General features: G+C 46.7%; 1 protein-coding gene across 1 annotated transcript; it reads left to right on the top strand.

The window, feature by feature from the left end:
• Positions 1-10,372: 10,372 nt before the first annotated feature.
• On the top strand, positions 10,373-18,682 carry LOC146019539 (uncharacterized). The gene is made up of 2 exons (XM_083152049.1): positions 10,373-10,500; positions 18,371-18,682. The coding sequence occupies exons 1-2, from the start codon at positions 10,384-10,386 to the stop codon at positions 18,554-18,556; spliced, it is 303 nt and encodes a 100-aa protein (XP_083008175.1). The 5' UTR covers positions 10,373-10,383; the 3' UTR covers positions 18,557-18,682.
• Positions 18,683-18,784: the final 102 nt, after the last annotated feature.

Here is an 18,784-nt window from a genome sequence, read left to right as displayed (position 1 = left end):
AGTGAAATGCCCCCAAATGCCATTTTTCAAAGTGCACCACCCCCACTATTAACGTCAACCCGAAGCGTGGCGAGCGCAGCGAGCCCGCGAGGGGCGGCGGTACGCGTCCTACGACCTTTTCATACCCCCACTATCCACGTCGGCGTGGAGTTGAGAATAGAATAGTGTGGCGAGCGCAGCGAGCCACCGAGCCCGAAGCGTGGCGAGCGCAGCGAGCCCCGCGAGGGGACGCTGATACCTGTAAAGCCTGCGAGGAGACGCGTATAGCTGTGAAGGTATCCGCGTCCCCTCGCGGGGCTCGCTGCGCTCGCCACGCTTCGGGCTCGCTGCGCTCGCCACACTATTCTATTCTCAACTCCACGCCGACGTGGATAGTGGGGGTATGAAAAGGTCGTAGGACGCGTACCGCCGCCCCTCGCGGGCTCGCTGCGCTCGCCACGCTTCGGGTTCACGTTGATAGTGGGGGTGGTGCACTATGAAAAATGGCATTTGGGGGCATTTCACTACTTTAATACACATTTCAATGCATTCTGATGCATTTCAGTGCAAAATCGGGTGCCATCGCATCGCATCGGATGCCATCGTATGGCATCCGATGCGATCGCATACGATTTTTGAGCTAAAATGGCTCAAAAATCGGTAAAACATCGTATCGCATTGATGGCATACGATGCCATGCGATGTTTTACCGATTTTTCACAATTTTTGCTCAAAATTCGGTAAAACATCGTATCGTATCATATGACATCGTATGCCACTACATATGGCATACGATGTTATCCGATGTTTTACCGATTTTTCACCATTTTTGCTCAAAAATCGGTAAAACATCGTATCGCATCGTATGACATCGTATGCCACTACATATGGCATACGATGTTATCCGATGTTTTACCGATTTTTGACCATTTTTGCTCAACAATCGGTAAAACATCGTATCGCATCGTATGACATCGTATGCCACTACATATGGCATACGATGTTATGCGATGGCATACGATTTTTAGCTAAAATAGTCAAAAATCGGTAGAACATCGCATCGCATCGTATGCCATCGTATGCCACATGCGATGCGATGCGATGCGATTTTTAGCATACGATCTGCCTACGATGCAGGTCGTGGGAGCCGTGATACTCCACAAGTACCAATAAAACAAATTCTGGACAGACATTGGGGTGTCCTTCTGTTGGACCCGATTCTAAGAATGGTAATACCCAAGAGGCCCCAGGTAGTGTTTAAACGTGCTGCCACACTAAAAACTTGCTTAGCACAGAGTCATCTAAAGAAAAAAGATGATGTAAATTGGTTACAGACCACCAAAGGTTTTTTCCCATGCACTAAGTGCAAAATGTGTCAATATGTCGATAAAGATAAATTTAAATACTGGGACACTGACCTTCAAAAATCCTGGAATATCCGCAGTAAAATGACTTGTTTGAGCACTCACGTTATTTATATGGAATCGGTACATCTGTCAGAATGAACTTAGGTCTACAGTCATTAGGTCAACCCTATTTGGTAGACTGGCAGGAAGATCGACCTGATTTAAGGTCGACATGGGCCAAGGTCGACATGACTTAAGGTCGAATTTACATAAAGGTCGACATGAGGAAGGTCGACTGGTCATAAGGTCGACATGGGTTTTTCACTGTTTTTTATCAGAATGTCGACACAGTCGACATGGACACAGTTGGCAATGAGAATCGGACCCTCGCATCGCTTGCTTCGCTCGCAATGCTTCGGGCACGGTGGCTCGCTTTGCTCGCCACAGCTTTAATAACCTCCTCCACGGCCTAGTGGATGGTAGGGCATGAAATACCGCCTGTCGGCACATGTCGACTCAAAAAACTGTGAAAAACCCCATGTCGAACTTATGACCAGTCAACCTTTCTCATGTCGACCTTTATGTAAATTCGACCTTAAGTCATGTCGACCTTGGCCCATGTCGACCTTAAATCAGGTCGACCTTCCTGCCAGTCGACCTAGTGGGGTCGACCTAATGACTGTAGACCTAAGTTCATTCTAATAGATGACCGCTTCCCATTTATATGCTATCCTGCAGTTGCGGGAAGAAATATATAGGAAAAACTAAGCGGCAGCATAAAATCAGAATGCTCGAACACACACGGAATATTCTGAATAAATTAAACACTCATAGTGTCTCAATGCATTTTCTTGCATGTAATAATGGTGATTTGAAGCAATTTTCCTTTAAAGCCCTAGAACAAATTTCATTGGACGAACGCGGGGGTGATATTTTAAAGAAGTTAAGTAGGCGTGAAACCTACTGGATATATAATATTGGCACATTAGCACCCAGTGGTATGAATGAAGGCTGTGACGTCAATTCTTTCCTATACTGAGTGAGCGCTCTTATATCTATGTTGCTGGCATAGCACTGTGTTGGGTCTGCGGACCCCAGAGCTATCGCATACAGTGCATTGGATAGAGTGATCCTGGTATGGGCTGACTGCACAGCCTGATTTCCTTCTTGTATTGAAAGATATGTATATTCCTTTGACATATGTAATGTTGAGAATATTGCTGTCCGTAATCAAAGCTATAGACGGACTTTCTGTTTATATAATGTGACTAATAGTTATCTCTTTTCTCCTTTTCTTTTTCTTTTTTATACATGATTACATGTTAATATATCAAATCCTGTTTATATATAAAAGTATTTTTCTCTTTCTTGCATGAATAATGATGGCATGTTTCTTATAATGCGGAGTTGATACAATGAGCATATGTATCTCTTTATGCTTCGCTACATAATTTTTTTAAAAAGTAATCATTAAACATTTTATGATATTTTTACATACCTGCATATTGTGCAGATTTATATTTTCTATGTATATGCATTTTTTGTATTTTTGTATTTTTGAATTGTTGTATATTAATTGTATTGTATTATATTTATATTTTTATGTATTGATTGTATTTTACTTATGTGTGTGAGGCACATATATTTTTTTCTTTCTTTGTGTCTTTATAAATGGTTTATTACTATTGCTAGGCAATTAGCTTTAACAATGTTGTTAGGTATCAGTGAGAGCTTGGAGCATGACTAAAGCAGCTCGTCAGCACATCAATATCAGCTGTGCGACCTACTATAAGTATAACACCGGTACTTTGGATGGCCACACCCCCTGACGAAGTCCCCAGATGACGAAACCGGTTGGGCGTGGCCTAAACTGACAACGCTGTGCTTTTGGAGTTCCTGACCACGGAGGCCCTGGCGGCAGCGAAAAGGCTGGTCCCGGCAATTCAAGTCGTTGGTGCAACATGTTGGATATCACTGTGGCAAGCTGTTTGCTGTTATCTATGATGTATGTGAGCCTGCACTTTTAGTAAAATTTGTTTTACACTTTGCTCATATCTGCTCTTTTTCTCCAATTTCTTTCTACATATATATATATATATATATATATATATATATATATATATATATATATATATATATATATGTATCGTGTAAGCAGCGGCACTCCAGAGACTTGTTAGCAGTGAAAAAATCGTTTATTCCGACATATGTTTCAAGCAAAGGCTGCTCGTCATCAGGGACAAACAAACAATGGACATTGCACATATTTATACCGGAACAACTAAAAAACTCCACCCCCCCCCAAGCGTCAGGTAACGTGCACACCTGAATAGTCCTGTTCCCATCACACAGGTATCAGATGCCGCATACTTACAGAAGCATGCCAGACAGCTGAGTAGCGATCACATGGGTAACAGTATGTAACAGTATGTATGTAAGTATGCTTCTGTAAGTATGCGGCATCTGATACCTGTGTGATGGGAACAGGACTATTCAGGTGTGCACGTTACCTGACGCTTGGGGGGGGTGGAGTTTTTTTAGTTGTTCCGGTATAAATATGTGCAATGTCCATTGTTTGTTTGTCCCTGATGACGAGCAGCCTTTGCTCGAAACATATGTCGGAATAAACGATTTTTTTCACTGCTAACAAGTCTCTGGAGTGCCGCTGCTTACACGATACATATTTGGACTCTGCAGTCACGGATGGCACCAGAGCCATACAGCTACTTAAGCGACTGAGTGCCGGGATCTCGCAAGATATATATATATATATATATATATATATATATATATATATATAGCCAAATTCCTCAGATGGGGAGAAACAAGGAGCACTCACCAGTTAGCAAAGAACTTTTGTATTTATTCAAAAAAAGCGAACAAGAGAAAAAGTACCTCCTCCGACGTTTCGATCCTGCTCAGAGGATCTTTTTCAAGGAGAGTTACATCAAAGTCCCGGTCAAAGATAAGTCAAATAGGGCCACCAGTATAAAGGTTTATCTGCTGCTTTTGCCAGACACCTGCTGGTAAGCTGCCCCGTCCCGGGTTTATATACCCATTCATGGCGCCAAAGTCAAATTGAGAGAGCCTCCCTGTGTGCACAGCAGCGTGCAATTATCTCCGTCGCGTGTATCATACAGGGACTTCTGGTCATCATTGATGGTCGATGGGCATCTCTAGAACTGGAAGTGGGTAGGGGACAGTATGCAGCTCCCGGCAGTGGGTGAGCGTCTCCTCCCACTGGGAGGGAGTGAGGGTGCATGAGAGCAGGAGGCTGCATAATAGTGGTATGTGGGCAAGACATTGGGGTCACTTCTGGCAGTGGGGGAACCTGCAGCGCGGCAGCTAGGGGCGGATTTCCCACCTAGGGGCGGCACCTGCTTGTGGCGGTATACACGGCGGTATGTGAAATGTGGGAGCGGGGTCGCGGGGGTCCGCTGGGGGGGGAATTGCCAGAAGGGGGTCAGGGGGGTCTGCGATTAGCGGGAGGGGGCGGGGGTCCGCAAATCGCGGGAGGGGGCACAGGGGGGCTTGAATCGTGGGAAAGGGGGTCCGCAAATTGCGGGAGGGGGGTTGTGGGGGTCAGTGAATTGCGGGAGGGGGGGTTGTGGGGGTCCGTGAATCGCGGGAGGGGCGCGGGGGTGCTGTGAATCAAGGGAGGGGGGGTGCGGGGGTCCGCGAATCGTGGGAGGGGGCGTGGGGGGGATGAATCGCGAGAGGGGGGTGGTTGTGGGGGGCCGCAATTTGTGGGAGGGGGGCGTGAATCATGGGAGGGGGCACGGGAGAGGGGGTGTGAATCGCGGGGGGTGTCGCAAATCACAGGAGGGGGGCGCGGGAGGTGCGTGGGGGCATGAGAGCAGGAGGCTGTATAATAGTGGTATGTGGGCAAGACATTGGGGTCACTTCTGGCAGTGGGGGAACCTGCAGCGCGGCAGCTAGGGGTGGATTTCCCACCTAGGGGCGGCACCTGCTTGTGGCGGTAATGGATCCCCCATTCTCACGGCGGTATGTGAAATGTGGGAGCGGGGTCGCGGGGGTCCGCTAGGGGGGGAATTGCCAGAAGGGGGTCAGGGGGGTCTGCGATTAGCGGGAGAGGGCGGGGGTCCGCAAATCGCGGGAGGGGGCACGGGGGGGGCTTGAATCGTGGGAAAGGGGGTCCGCAAATTGCGGGAGGGTGGTTGTGGGGGTCAGTGAATTGCGGGAGGGGGGGTTGTGGGGGTCCGTGAATAACGGGAGGGGAGCGGGGGTGCTGTGAATCAAGGGAGGGGGGGTGCGGGGGTCCGCGAATCGTGGGAGGGGGGCGCGGGTGGGATGAATCACGGGAGGGGGGTGGTTGTGGGGGGCCGCAATTTGCGGGAGGGGGGCGTGAATCGTGGGAGGGGGCACCGGAGAGGGGGTGTGAATCGTGGGGGGGTGTCGCAAATCGCGGGAGGGGGGCGCGAGAGTTGCGTGGGGGTCCATGAATCATAGGAGGGGGTCCGCGAATTGCGGGTGGGGGGCGCGGCGAATCATGGAAGGAGGCGCGGCGAATAGTGGGAGGGGGGCTTGAATCGTGGGAAGGGTGGTCCGGGGGGGATGAATCGCGGGAGGGGGGTCATGGGGGGCCGCAATTCGCGGGAGGGGGGGTGCGGGGAGTGCCGTGAATTGCGGGAGGGCGTGAATCGTGGGAGGGGGCACGGGAGAGGGGGTGTGAATAACACGGATGGGGGTCCGTGAATCGCGGGAGGCGGTCCGCAAATTGCGGGAGGTGGCGCGGGGGGGGGTGCCGTGAATCGCGGGAGGGGGCGGGGTCTGCAAATCGCGGGGGGGTCGCAAATCGCAGGGGGGATAGAATTGCATGAGGGGGGCGTGAATCGTGGGAGGGGGGGTGCCGTGAATCCTAAGAGGGGGCTGGGGTTTGCAAATTGCGGGAGGGGGGGGCGCGGCGAATCGTGGGAGGGGGGTGCGGTGAATAGCGGGAGGGGGGATCGCGGGGGGCCGCAAATCGCGGGAGGGGGTCCGCGGGGGGTGCCGTGAATCGCGGGAGGGGGCTTGGGTCCACAAATCGCGAGAGGGGGGGTGTAGCAAATCGCAGGAGGGGGGGGTCGCAGTGTGGCTTGAATCGCGGGGAGGGGGGGTCACGTGGGGCCCGCGAATCGTGGGAGGGGGGGTCGCGGGGGTCCTGCAAATTGCAGGAGGGGGGGTCGCGGGTAGGGTTACCACCTAGTCCCTTTAATTCCGGACACATATTAATTACACAGGTTCTGTGGCTGGCTGACTTCAAGACTCCACCTCACCTGATTTTAAACTGCCACAGAACCTGTGTAATTAACATGTGTCCAGAATTAAAGGGACTAGGTGGTAACCCTAGTCGCGGGGGTCTGGGGGGGGGGTGTGTGGGAGTAATGGTGGATGGTGGCTGTGGAGAAATGGTGGATGGTGGGCGTGTACTGTAGCCCTGGCTGGGCAGGGGGAGGTGATGTCAAGGTGGTGGGGTGAGTAGAACACTGGTCTTTTCCTTAGGGGGGGCGGGTTTGTGTATAACATTGGGCAGAATGTTATACACATAGAACACTGGTCTTTTCCCTAGGGGGGCGGGTTTGTGGTTCCCGCTGGACGGGAACGTTATATACACAGGGGATGAGTGACAGATCTGGCTAAATATATGAGATGTGTGTGTGTATATTATTATTATTATTTATATACATTTGGTCTATCTATAATACTATAACTGACTCGGCATATACTGGGCATATACTGGGTCACCTAAGTGTCCATCTCCATGCTTTGCTCCACCCCTGCGATCAGATCTGAATAAGGGCCAGAATGTTGTCTAGAAGCTAAAATCACCTGTCTGTTATTTGTCTATTATTTTGGGGATTTGTAGCTCAATCATGGTTGCCTACCTGACCCTCTCCATGAGGGAGAATATGCTCTGTTCCTGGACTTCCCTTGTAATGTAAGATTGCCATCACCTGTGGTGACACCTTTCTTATCAAGTAACTAGCTCCCCACAGGTGCTGGCAATCATACATTACCAGGGAAGCCCTGGAGCAGAACATTTTCTCCCTCATGGAGAGGGTCAGGTAGGCAAGTATGGCAATTTTGTTTTAGATATTAAAAACGAACGTTTGTTAATCAGAGGATCCTATATTCATCTATATAAAAGTGATGTGGCAATATTTGATTTTGAATGGAATTTGGTTTTTCCTACAGTAAATCAACACATTGCGAAATCACATGAAAAACTAAATTAAATAAATAGGCTGATATGCGTAGTATATAAAACAGAATAGATTAACACAAATGTTTTTTTTTTTTCCCCCAATAGGTTCTTCACTCATCTTTGATATAATAAAAGCACAGAGCATTTTGTGTAATCTTAATTTGCCTCTGCTTCCAAGAGGTGTACAAAAAAAATACTAAAACCCTGTACACACGGGGCGATTCTAGCCAATATCACCTTTGATATGGTCGCTGAGCGACCATATCCCTGTGTGTACAGCAGCACACTCCCGCAACCAGCCCTGAAGTGCTCAGAGGTAATCAGCTGCTCCTGCGACCAGCGATTAGAACGGGGCTGAAAACGGGAGTCCGCACTCTCCCATCACTGGCAATTTGGTCGCCAGCGACCATATTCCCAGCGATATCAGCCCCTATCGCAGCCGAGTGTACACGGTTTAAGACCCAATTTTATTTCTCTCCTGCACCTGAGAGGGGTAAAAATGAGAACATTAAATCACTACATTATTGCAAGAATATTAAATTCATATTGAAATTTAAAAATAAATATTGACAAAACTATCCTAGCATATGGATTCTAAATAGAACTGTTAAAAACACCACATAAAAGTTTAAATAGAGGCATCAGCAGTAATTAAATGATTGGGCTGGAGAATATTTTATAACCAGGTGAAACCAGGTGATACAAGGCTGCAGGGAGTGGTCACTGGCTTTATAAATCACCTGAGTGAGCAGCCACTAGGTACTGTGGAGTGAGATCTGTGCTGCAGCTGTTTTGTAGTAAATGTAGGTAAGACTGTGGGGTTGTGGAGCAATGAGGGCTACCAGTCACTTAATGAATTAGCAGACTTTATATGGTTGCTTATATTATCTGCTGCTGGGACTTGGTTACTCATGAGCAGTGCTGGACTGGCCATATGGGCACAGGGCCCTCTTTGTGGGCCCTCTGCCCAGGGTTCCACCTTCTACTCCAGGGAACTGATGACAAACTGTGCAGCTGAATTTAGACAGTGTACATTTGTTACCTTTTATACTGTACAGGGTTATGGCATATTCTCTATAGTGCATTGCTGTTATTAATCTGCTGTTCCCATTCATGCACTAGCAGTAATTACTAACTAACCACTCTAATGGTTAGCTATGGGTGGGTAAGTGGCCGTCCAGCTGTACAACTAAACCCAGTTTTACCATGGACCGTTAGCCACTCTGACAAGGTATGCTGGAATGCTTAGAATTAAACAGATGAAGGGCTGCTTACTCACCACCCCTGCCCCTATCCTAGGACACTAGTTGGCCTAGTGAAGGCATTGTACTGTCTTCAAAGCACACGGTCATACCTCCCAACATGACCCATTCCAGGAGTGGCTCTACGCTGTTTATGGACTTCTCTCCCAATTTGTGATTGCTGTCACCTGTTTAACATATTAATTTATATGAAAGGTGTTTCTCAACAGGTGATTATGATAACTAAGAGGCAAGTCCAGGAACAGTGCATTCTGTCTCTACTTTAGAGGCTCATGTTGGGAGGTATTGGTTAATGGCTGTACCAGGCCCCTACCTCTTGTGGAGTCTTTCAGTGCTTTGTTTATAGTGGTTTTTCTATATACTTACCACAAGGTAAACCTTCTGTAGACTAATAGTCCTTTTGTAAATCGCAAAACGCTTACAGCTTAACTGGTCCTTTATCTGGTGATGCATTCTTTATTCTGTTCTTCTAGACCTGTAGGGCAAAAATGACAAGTGCATATTTTGTCACTAGCTAACACCATCTCAGTATGCTGTTGGACATGGCTAGACAAGGAAGTCCAGTCCAGGTAGAGTGGCTTTGCTGGCTCCTCTATTGGTCAAATCTGTATTCGCACAGCCTGCTAGCGAGGCTGAGTGGGTTGGACTATCACTATGGCTTAACCAGTGGTGGGTGTGAGCGCTGCCTAAAAAAAAAAAAAACCCCCACAACTGCAACCCCCGGGTCCGGGCAGCGCTGCTGAACTGTCCATCACCTGCTGCCTGGCCCTGCCCCCGGCAACCTGGCTGTGTGCGGCATGATGTTACAAGGTCACGCCGCACACAGCTGGGGAGGGAGGCTGGGCAACCGCTGAAACTGAGTGTGGCGCTGCCTGTCGAGAGGGAGCGCAGGCAGTGGCACTCCTGAGAATTTTCCGGGTTTGCCAGTCTACGCACTGGAGAAAAACCCGGAAAATTCTCAGGAGTGCCACTAAAGGGGCATATCCAGATTAATAAATAGTGTTGCAACAACCTTCTTTTGCTGTGGTCTGCATCTATGAAGGTTCTCTCCTCACCATCACAGACATGTTGCATGAAAGCCTGACTTTGCAGGTTTGTCACTGATGGGTATAGTGCAGGGGTGGGGGGCCATTTAAATTGAGGCCTAATGCCTCGGGGGCCATTTAAAAAATAAAATAAAAAAAATAACGTACAAATCATCCTGCGGCTGCCGCAGGTTACAAGTCGCCGGTCTCTGTGGTCTAGCGGCTGTGCAGGGAGTCTCATAGAGGGGAAATCTCGCGAGAGGTCGGTAGCTCTCATGAGATTTCCCCTGTATGAGACTCTGTACGGCGGGTCACAAAAACCAGCTCCGGGGGCCGTATACGGCCCGCAGGCCGGAGGTTCCCCACCGCTGGTATAGTGTATTCCCCTTTAAATGGTGTTGCCCAGCATAGAGAAATATTATATTTTTTTGCACATTAAATTGTCTTCATGCAGTTAACATGGAAAATCTCCCCACTTCCAGCCCTCCTGGTTCAGATAAGTTCTGTTCCCCACCAGCTTAATTGGATGATGACTAAATCAAACTTCTGTTTTAGTACAGATCAGAATGAAGCCTGTTTCAGTATTGAAGAAAAACAAACCGAAGACCTGGCTACGTCTGAAAAAGGGGATAGAGAAACCTACAAAGGATTACAGGAAGCACCTTGGCAGAGTCCTAAGCCAGGTAAGGTATGAACTAGAGATGTGCAGACTCGGATTCCTGAGATCCGAGCCCCCACGGACGTCATCATTCCGAGCCCGGTTCCGAGCAGCGCGTGGTCAGACCGTCAGCTCCTAGCGCTGGATTTCGCGAGGCTTTAAATAGAGGCTGCTGCGCCCGCCATCTTCACTCCAGTCTAGTAGTGGGTTGGGAGAGGGTGTGTTGGGGCTGCTGCTGGGGCTTAAACTTGAGCTTGAACGCAATTTTTTTATTCGCTGGGGCTGTCTCAGTGCTGCTGTGTAGTCTAACTGTGTACTTGTAGTACTACTGTCTCCTCTGTGCGGTCTACCTCTGGTGTGCTGTGCTGTAATTATTTTATTCACTGGGGCTGTCTCCCTCAGTGCTGCTGTGTACTCTGTTCTCCTCTCTGCTTAGGGTGGGCTCTCCCTAGCAAGGAGGACAGTCTAACTGTGTACCTGTAGTACTACGGTCTCCTCTGTGCTGGGGCCTACCTCTGGTGCTGTGCTGTGCTGTAATATATATTATATGAATAATTAATTATATATAGTCCACTGGTGCTGCCTGCACGGAATCTTCCAGTATTATTTATACCCCGTTCTCACTGCCGCAAAAACCCGGGTATTTCCCGGAGCAAGTTGAAAATTCCTGTGTCCTGTCTCGGGTGTTATGCCCCTGCAATTACACCCGGGTTTTTTGCAGAGTTTTTCATTGGTAATACACGGGTGTATGGCACTGTGAACAGCACAGACCCAGGTTTTTCACACAAAAACGAGCTCATTGAGGGATGTAATCATGTGATGAGGGATGTAATCATGTGATATGTGCTATCATCTTTAGCCAGCCAATAAAAGCTGCTTTTAAACAGCCTATCACAGCAATTTGTACAAATTTCCCAACACCCAATCAAAGCTGCTATTACATTCCACACACTTGTTGGAAGGCAGACCATGGAAAGCAGTGTGAATGGGGCAGACCTGGGGAAATTCCCGGGTCTGAGGTGCAGTGTGAAGGGGGTCTGTTGAGCTGACAAGCTCTGTGCCCCCCCCCCCCCCCCCCCCTCCAAAATCCAGCAAGAAAAACCTGGGATTTTGCAGGGGTGGCAATGAGAACATGTTATGAGTTACTCAGTCCACTGTTGCCACTGCCTACCTAGTGTACCTACTTAGTACATACTAGGCTGCTATATCTTATTTAATAAAAAAATAATACTTGTGCTGTGTGGGACTGTAAAAAATAATTCCATGCTTCTGGTGCACTGACATGTGCCACTGCCAAGCAGTACCTAATAATATTATAAATTCTGCTGGTGCACAATACTAGTATTGCTGACATATCTACCTGTCTGGTGCCTAATACTGCTGTATCTACTGTCTGGTCTGGCGCTTACTGCCGTAGTTACCTGTCTTGTGCCTAGTACTGCTGTACAGTGCCAGATTAAGCCTTCGGGGGGGCCCAGGGCACTTTAGACAGGGGGGCCCCCTTGCACTTGTCATTACTGGCCGCAAACTGCATGGGGGAATATTACACTCTCAAAACACAGAGTAAAGGCAGTATAAACTTGGTCAATGGGTAACTTCAGGATATATATATATATCACACACACACATACACTGGGTAGTTCGGCACTGCTGCTGAATGATGCAAAGTCTGTGGTGCCTTCCCTGTAATTATTAATACTGCTCCGGGACCTTAATGAGCCGGGTGGACGACTCCAATAAGGTGGGCGGCACTCCAACGATGAAGGTTAAGTCAGATGGTCTTTATTTCAAAAACATGCCATAAGCCATATGCCGACGTTTCGAGGCTTTAAGCCTCTTTTTCAGGGTGTGCAAAATATAGAAAGATAAAGTGCTGTGCAAAGAATTTTCTGTATGTGTTATCTTACCTTATGTAGCCTTCTGTCGGGTGTGTGCAGGAGAATCCCGGCGTCTGTGTGCGCGGCTTCCTGCTGCTGCTTCGCCTCACTTCCGTTCTGGCCGTTGCTATGCAATGCTGGAAGCTTGCGCTCCACTTCAGCTCCAGGGTTCCTGTGTGCAAAAAATATATAAATAAGACCAGTGTTTAACTCACTGGATTATCGTGTTTGTGATACTAACTCAAACTATATTGTGGCTACAAGTGCGCTATGGAGGGTACACTCTGGATTATAATCATTATATTAGTTCATTACCTATTATCTGGTAATGTATTCAGGCACCTAAAAATAAACACTTTCCATGGTGTGAACTCAATAGTGTCAGATGTTTTAACCTATCTGATTATGTAAGACTCTATTGGTGGGTGTGTGTATACATACATACCACATGAAAAGCCTGTGTTTGTCCCTCTGCACCTTACTCTGTAGGAGACCTCACAGTCCCAGTGCTGCCTTTGATTAAAAACCCTCCCATGACTAGGCTGCTGTTATCCATAGGCCCGAGAAGCATGTAATGAGCTCCACCAATCAAGCTCAGCACAAACATCTCAGTCTCTGCCCTCTGGTGCAAAGTGTCATGGGACTTCCCAGTAATGCACTGCACACTTGTGCAGTCAGTGTGCCTTGGTTCCCGATGCTCAGCACCATTAATCATTGTCACATTGGCAGATAGGTGAAGCTGTAGCACTACCCCCACTGCCATGCACAAAACCATTAGCTAAAAATAAAACTTTTTTTTTTTTAAATACATGCCACCCATAGGGGGCCCAGGGGCACTGATCCCTTGTGCCCCCATTATAATCCGGCCCTGCTGCTGTATCTACCTGTCTGGTGCCTAGTACTGCTGTATCTACCTGTCTGGTGCCTAGTACTGCCATATCTACCGCTGCAGTGCCACTCTTACATGATCCACATGTTTGTGCCGCACACTTGTGTGGCTTAGCATAGTTATCCAGCTACCTCGGAGCAACCTTTTGCCCTAAAAACAATTTTGTGAGGTGTTCAGAATAGAGTGGAAATGAGGCTAATATAGCGTAGGAGCAAAAAAAAAAAAACCCAAATTCTGCGATTTTTTTTTAACAAAAAAATCAGAACCCAAACAATCCAAACACAAAACACTTAGGAGGTGGTTTGCCAAAACCCATTAGAACCCAAAACCTTAACCCCTTCACGACATTTGACGTATATATACGTCATGGCCGGGAAGTACTTCCCGACACATGACGTATATATACGTCATGACTTTAAACTGTGACTGCGTCTCGAGACGCAGTGACAGAGGGACGATGTCTGCTGTCCCTGACAGCAGACATGTCCCTGCATGCCCAGGGGGGGCTGCGATGTCGCCCCCCCGTCGGCGATCGCTGTGATTGGCTGTTCAGTGTGAACAGCCATTCATAGCGGTTTCCTGTGTTACCAGCGAATCAGACGCTTGGTAACACAGGTGTCAATCACCGCCGGGCGTCAGGGGGCATGAGGGGGTCATCGGTGACGATGACACCTCACCCCACCTGCCCCCAAGGCTGTGATTGGTCTGTGGGACCCACGGACCAATCACAGCCAAGGCGCGACATTTAAACTAACGGTGACTGCGCTGCAGACGCCATTCCGGTCTGGAGTAGCGTGCAGAGCGGTCACCGTGCCTATCTGCCGTGATACTGACCTGATCCTTGCTAATACTTACCTGATCCTTGCAAATACCTTACCTCACCTGATCAGTTGCTGCCAGTTGCACCAAAGGTTGTGCACCTGCTGCCCCTCACTGGTAATCAGTGTCGCATCACTGATCACCTTTTTTTTTTTTTTTTGTGGGTGCTGTGTGGTCTTTTTTTAATTTTTTTTACACACACTGTGATTTTGTGGGTGTCCTGTGGCCACTGTGCGCTGATCAGTGACGTACATCACTGATCAGCTTTTTCGGCACAGGGTTGATCTATTTTTTTTTTTTTTTTGGATCAAATTCCTGTTGCCTTTGAGCGCTGTTCAGTGACAGACGTTACTGACCAACATCTGTGCTCAATTTTTGGCGCAGGACCTTTTTTTTTGTTTTTTTAACCCCTTCAATTTTTTTTTTTTTTTTAACCCCTTCAATTTTTTTTTTTTTGTATAAAGTATTTTTTTTGTTCTGCACTACATACACACAACACACTACATACCCCCCGGGTTGAAATAAAGTTTGTACCCCCCCCCCTACACTATACACGTGTTGAAACATTTCACTACCAGTAACACAAAAATAAAAATGTCATCCCAAATGTCATCCCAAATGTCATCCAGAAGAATGTATTCAGTGGAGGAGGCATATGCCATGCTTGCTTCTGATTCTGACACAGCCAGTGAGGCAAGCGGGGAATTTGAAGGATTCGTCTTAAGCTCCTCTTCCTCCTCTGGTGATGAGGGACCCCCTCAAAGACGCCCCCGTAGAGCAGCTGAGACCCCCCCCCCCCCAATAATTGATCTCGTATGGACCCCACCACCAGACAATTTTGAGCCCCAGGTTCCTGAGTTTTTGGCCATGCCAGGAATCCAATTTGATTCCACAGGTCTCAGAGAAATTGACTTTTTCAAATTATTTTTCTCTGATGATTTTATAAGTTTAATGGTGGACCAAACTAATTTATATGCCCAGCAGTTTATTGCTCAAAACCCCACGTCATCATTTGCTAGGTGGACCCCTGTAGATGCAGTAGAGATGATGACGTTTTGGGGTCTGGTGTTTCATATGGGCATAGTAAAAAAGCCACAAATTAGGCAATATTGGAGTACAGATGTTCTGTACAGCACCCCATTTTACCGTATGGCCATGACTCGGACTCGTTTTGAGGCAATCCATAAATTTATACATTACACCGATAATGCACAGTGCCCACCCAGAGATGATCCCACCTTTGACAGGCTATTCAAAGTCAGGCCGGTCATTGATCATTTCAGTGCCAAATTTGCAGAGCTATACATCCCTGATAAATGTATTAGCATCGACGAGTCCCTTATACATTTTAAAGGAAGGGTTAAATTCCGCCAGTACCTTCCCAGTAAGAGGGCAAGGTATGGCATAAAAATGTATAAGCTGTGTGAAAGCACCACAGGGTACACCCACAAGTTTAGGGTATATGAAGGGAAGGATTCAAGAATTGAACCGCCAGAATGCCCCCCCTCCCTCGTAGGTGTTAGTGGAAAAATTGTCTGGGATTTAATGCACCCCTTCCTGGATAAGGGTTATCACCTCTATGTGGATAACTTTTACACCAGCATCCCCCTGTTTAAGGCCCTTGGTTCAAGAGGTACAGCAGCTTGCGGTACTGTGCGTAAGAACCAAAGAGGCCTCCCAAAAACGCACATTGCCCAAGTAATGAGAAGGGGTGAAAGCAGGGGAATATGCACCGAAAATATGTTGTTGGTCAAATATAAGGACAAGAGGGATGTCCTTATACTGACAACAATTCATGGAGACAGTACCACCTCCATCCCTGTACGAGGTACCAGTACCCACACCTCAAAACCAAATTGTATCCTAGATTACAATAAGTACATGGGCGGAGTGGATCTTTCAGATCAGGTACTGAAGCCGTACAGTGCCCTGCGGAAAACAAATATCTGGTACAAGAAGCTGGCCGTGTATATCATCCAGATGGCACTGTATAACGCTTACGTGCTATTCCGTTCTACCGGCCAGAGGGGGACATTTATGCACTTTCAAGAGGAAGTCATAAAGGGCCTAATATTTGGGAACCAGCAGGCAGAGGGCCCCAGTACTTCTAGTACTGGCCCCCGTATTGTACCAGGGCAGCATTTTCCCAACGAAATCCCCTCCACTGCAAGAAAGGGCAGGACACAAAAAAGGTGCAAAGTTTGCTATAAAAAGGGAATAAGAAAGGAAACTATTTTCCACTGTGAAACTTGCCCCGACAAACCCGGCCTATGTATAAAGGAGTGTTTCAAAATATACCACACATCTATGGATTATTAGGTTCATCATTTCACCGTGCTTCGGGGGTCTTGCTAATGCCACATAGCACCCACCATTCATTCCACCAGAATCTGAGCTGCAAAATCCAAAAATCACTCCTTCCCTTCTGAGTCCTGCCATGCACCCAACTGGTATTTTTTGGTCACATGTGAGGCATTGCCGTACTCTGGAGAAATGGGGGCACAGATTTTGGGGTGCTTTGTCTCCTTCATTCCTTGTGAAAATGAAAAATTTTGAGCCAGAACTGCATTTCTGTGTAAAAAAATGTAATTTTTCATTTTCACTGCCCAGTTGTATCAAAATTGGTGAAACCCCTGGGGGTTTGAAATGTACACTATACCCCTAGATGAATTCCCTGAGGGGTGTAGTTTGCAAAATAAGTGTCACTTGTGGGGGGGTTCCACTGTATTGGTAATGCAACATAGCACCCACCATACCATTCATTCCACCAAAATCTGTGCTCAAAAATCACTCCTTCCCTTCTGAGTCCTGCCATGCACCCAACTGGTATTTTTTGGTCACACATGAGGCATTGCCGTACTCTGGAGAAATGGGGGCACAGATTTTGGGGTGCTTTGTCTCCTTCATTCCTTGTGAAAATGAAAAATTTTGAGCCAGAACTGCATGTTTGTGTAAAAAAATGTAATTTTTCATTTTCACAGCCCAGTTGTACCAAAATTGGTGAAACCCCTGGGGGTTTGAAATGTACACTATACCCCTAGATGAATTCCCTGAGGGGTGTAGATTGCAAAATGGGGTGACTTGTGGGGGAGGTTCCTAACTTTTAGCACTTATGGTGCCTAGAAACCTACATGGTGCCTAAAAAAAAATCTCATAAAAAGGAGGCTCCAAAATCAAGTAGGTGCTCCTTCTATTATGAAGCCTGTGGTTTGGTCAACGTGCACACTAGGGCCACATATAGGATATTTTTGAAAACAAAAGAATTGGGGGAATCAATTTTTAGTCACATTTCTCTAGTAAAATATACTGTATTCGTTAGAAAAATGTATTAACATTGAAACTCTGCAAAAAAAAAGAAATTTTGAAATTTCACCTACACTTTGTTTTAATTCCTGTGAAACACCTAAAGGGTTAACAAACTTCCAAAATGCTGTTTTGAATACTGTGAGGGGTGCAGTTTTTGAAATGGCATCATTTATGGGGGTGTCTCACATACAAGTCCCTCAAAGTCACATCAGAACTGAACTGGTCCCTAAAAAAATCAGTGTTTGAAATTTTCTTGAAAATTTGAGAATTTGCTAGTCATATCTGAAGCCTCCTAGTGTCCAAAAAAATTAAAAGGAAGTTGAAATAATGATTGCAACATAAAGTAGACATATGGTCTTTGTTAGTTATTAACTATTTTGAGTGGTATGATTATTTGTCTCACAAGCAGAAAATGTGACATTTTGCATATTGCTAAATTTTCCATTTTTTCACGATATTTTGGTATTTTTCACAAAAAAACACAGACTGTATCGACCAAAATTTACCACTAACTTGAAGTACAATGTGTCACGAGAAAACAATCTCAAAATCACTGGGATAAGTAAAAGCAAAAAAAAGTTATCCCCACTTAAGTGAGACATGTCAGATTTGAAAAAAAGGGCTCTGTCATGAAGGCACAAACTGGCTCTGTCATGAAGGGGTTAAGGTGATCAGAACCCAAAACCCGAAAAGTGGCCGGTGCACATCCCTAGTATGAACACACTGGGCGACTTGATAGGTAGAACTTGCAGTATGTCCATTCACACCTCTTCGACAGAGTGTGGACAGTGCATAAAAACCCTAAAAATAATAAAAACTGGAGGCCCAGAGTCTACTTCCGATATACAGTTGAATTGTTTGTTTTTCCCATGTGGGATATACTTTAGCACATTTATAAGTACTGAAAAGTCTGTAATGACCTCTATGTAGAGAACTTGTGTCCTTTTTCATTCCCTGTATCTACCTTTTGTTAATTGGTTACATGCTTTATTCCTCTTCCCCAGGTCCAGCAGAACCAAAGTCTCTGGGCCCTGGATCTCCTTAAGCAACAGAATATCAGCAAGGATGGCTTCAGGCTGATAGCGGCAGAAGCTGCACGACTCTCCCACTGCAGCCACAGGAACACCATAACCAGGCAGGAGATCTGCTCTGACAGCACAGAGCCCAGTAAGGGATGGACTGGGCTCTGATCTTGTGGCTGACTAGATTTGAACAAATTGTAATGTATGTTGCTTGCTTAAGCTGTTTTAATAGTGGAACTGTAAAGAATGGAACATTGTAATGATTTTATTTAATAAATATTTTAGTAACTTTTTTGTATTGACTTCTCTTGTGGCAGGCTGATATAAAGCATAATGACCTCTTTGTTTCCCTGGGTTCCGTATGATATCCCTGTGGTCAAAATACCGACGCTGGAA

This window comes from Crinia signifera, chromosome 7 (assembly GCF_055691185.1).
Source record: "Crinia signifera chromosome 7, ASM5569118v1, whole genome shotgun sequence".
NCBI classification, from domain to species: domain Eukaryota; kingdom Metazoa; phylum Chordata; class Amphibia; order Anura; family Myobatrachidae; genus Crinia; species Crinia signifera.
This window is presented reverse-complemented; position numbering and strand designations above follow the sequence as displayed.

Coding starts and splice junctions, on each gene's coding strand:
- LOC146019539 (XM_083152049.1), top strand. CDS start 10,384: ATGAAGCCTGTTTCAGTATTGAAGAAAAACAAACCGAAGACCTGGCTA. Junction 10,501..18,370: donor TTGGCAGAGTCCTAAGCCAG/GTAAGGTATGAA, acceptor CCTCTTCCCCAG/GTCCAGCAGAACCAAAGTCT.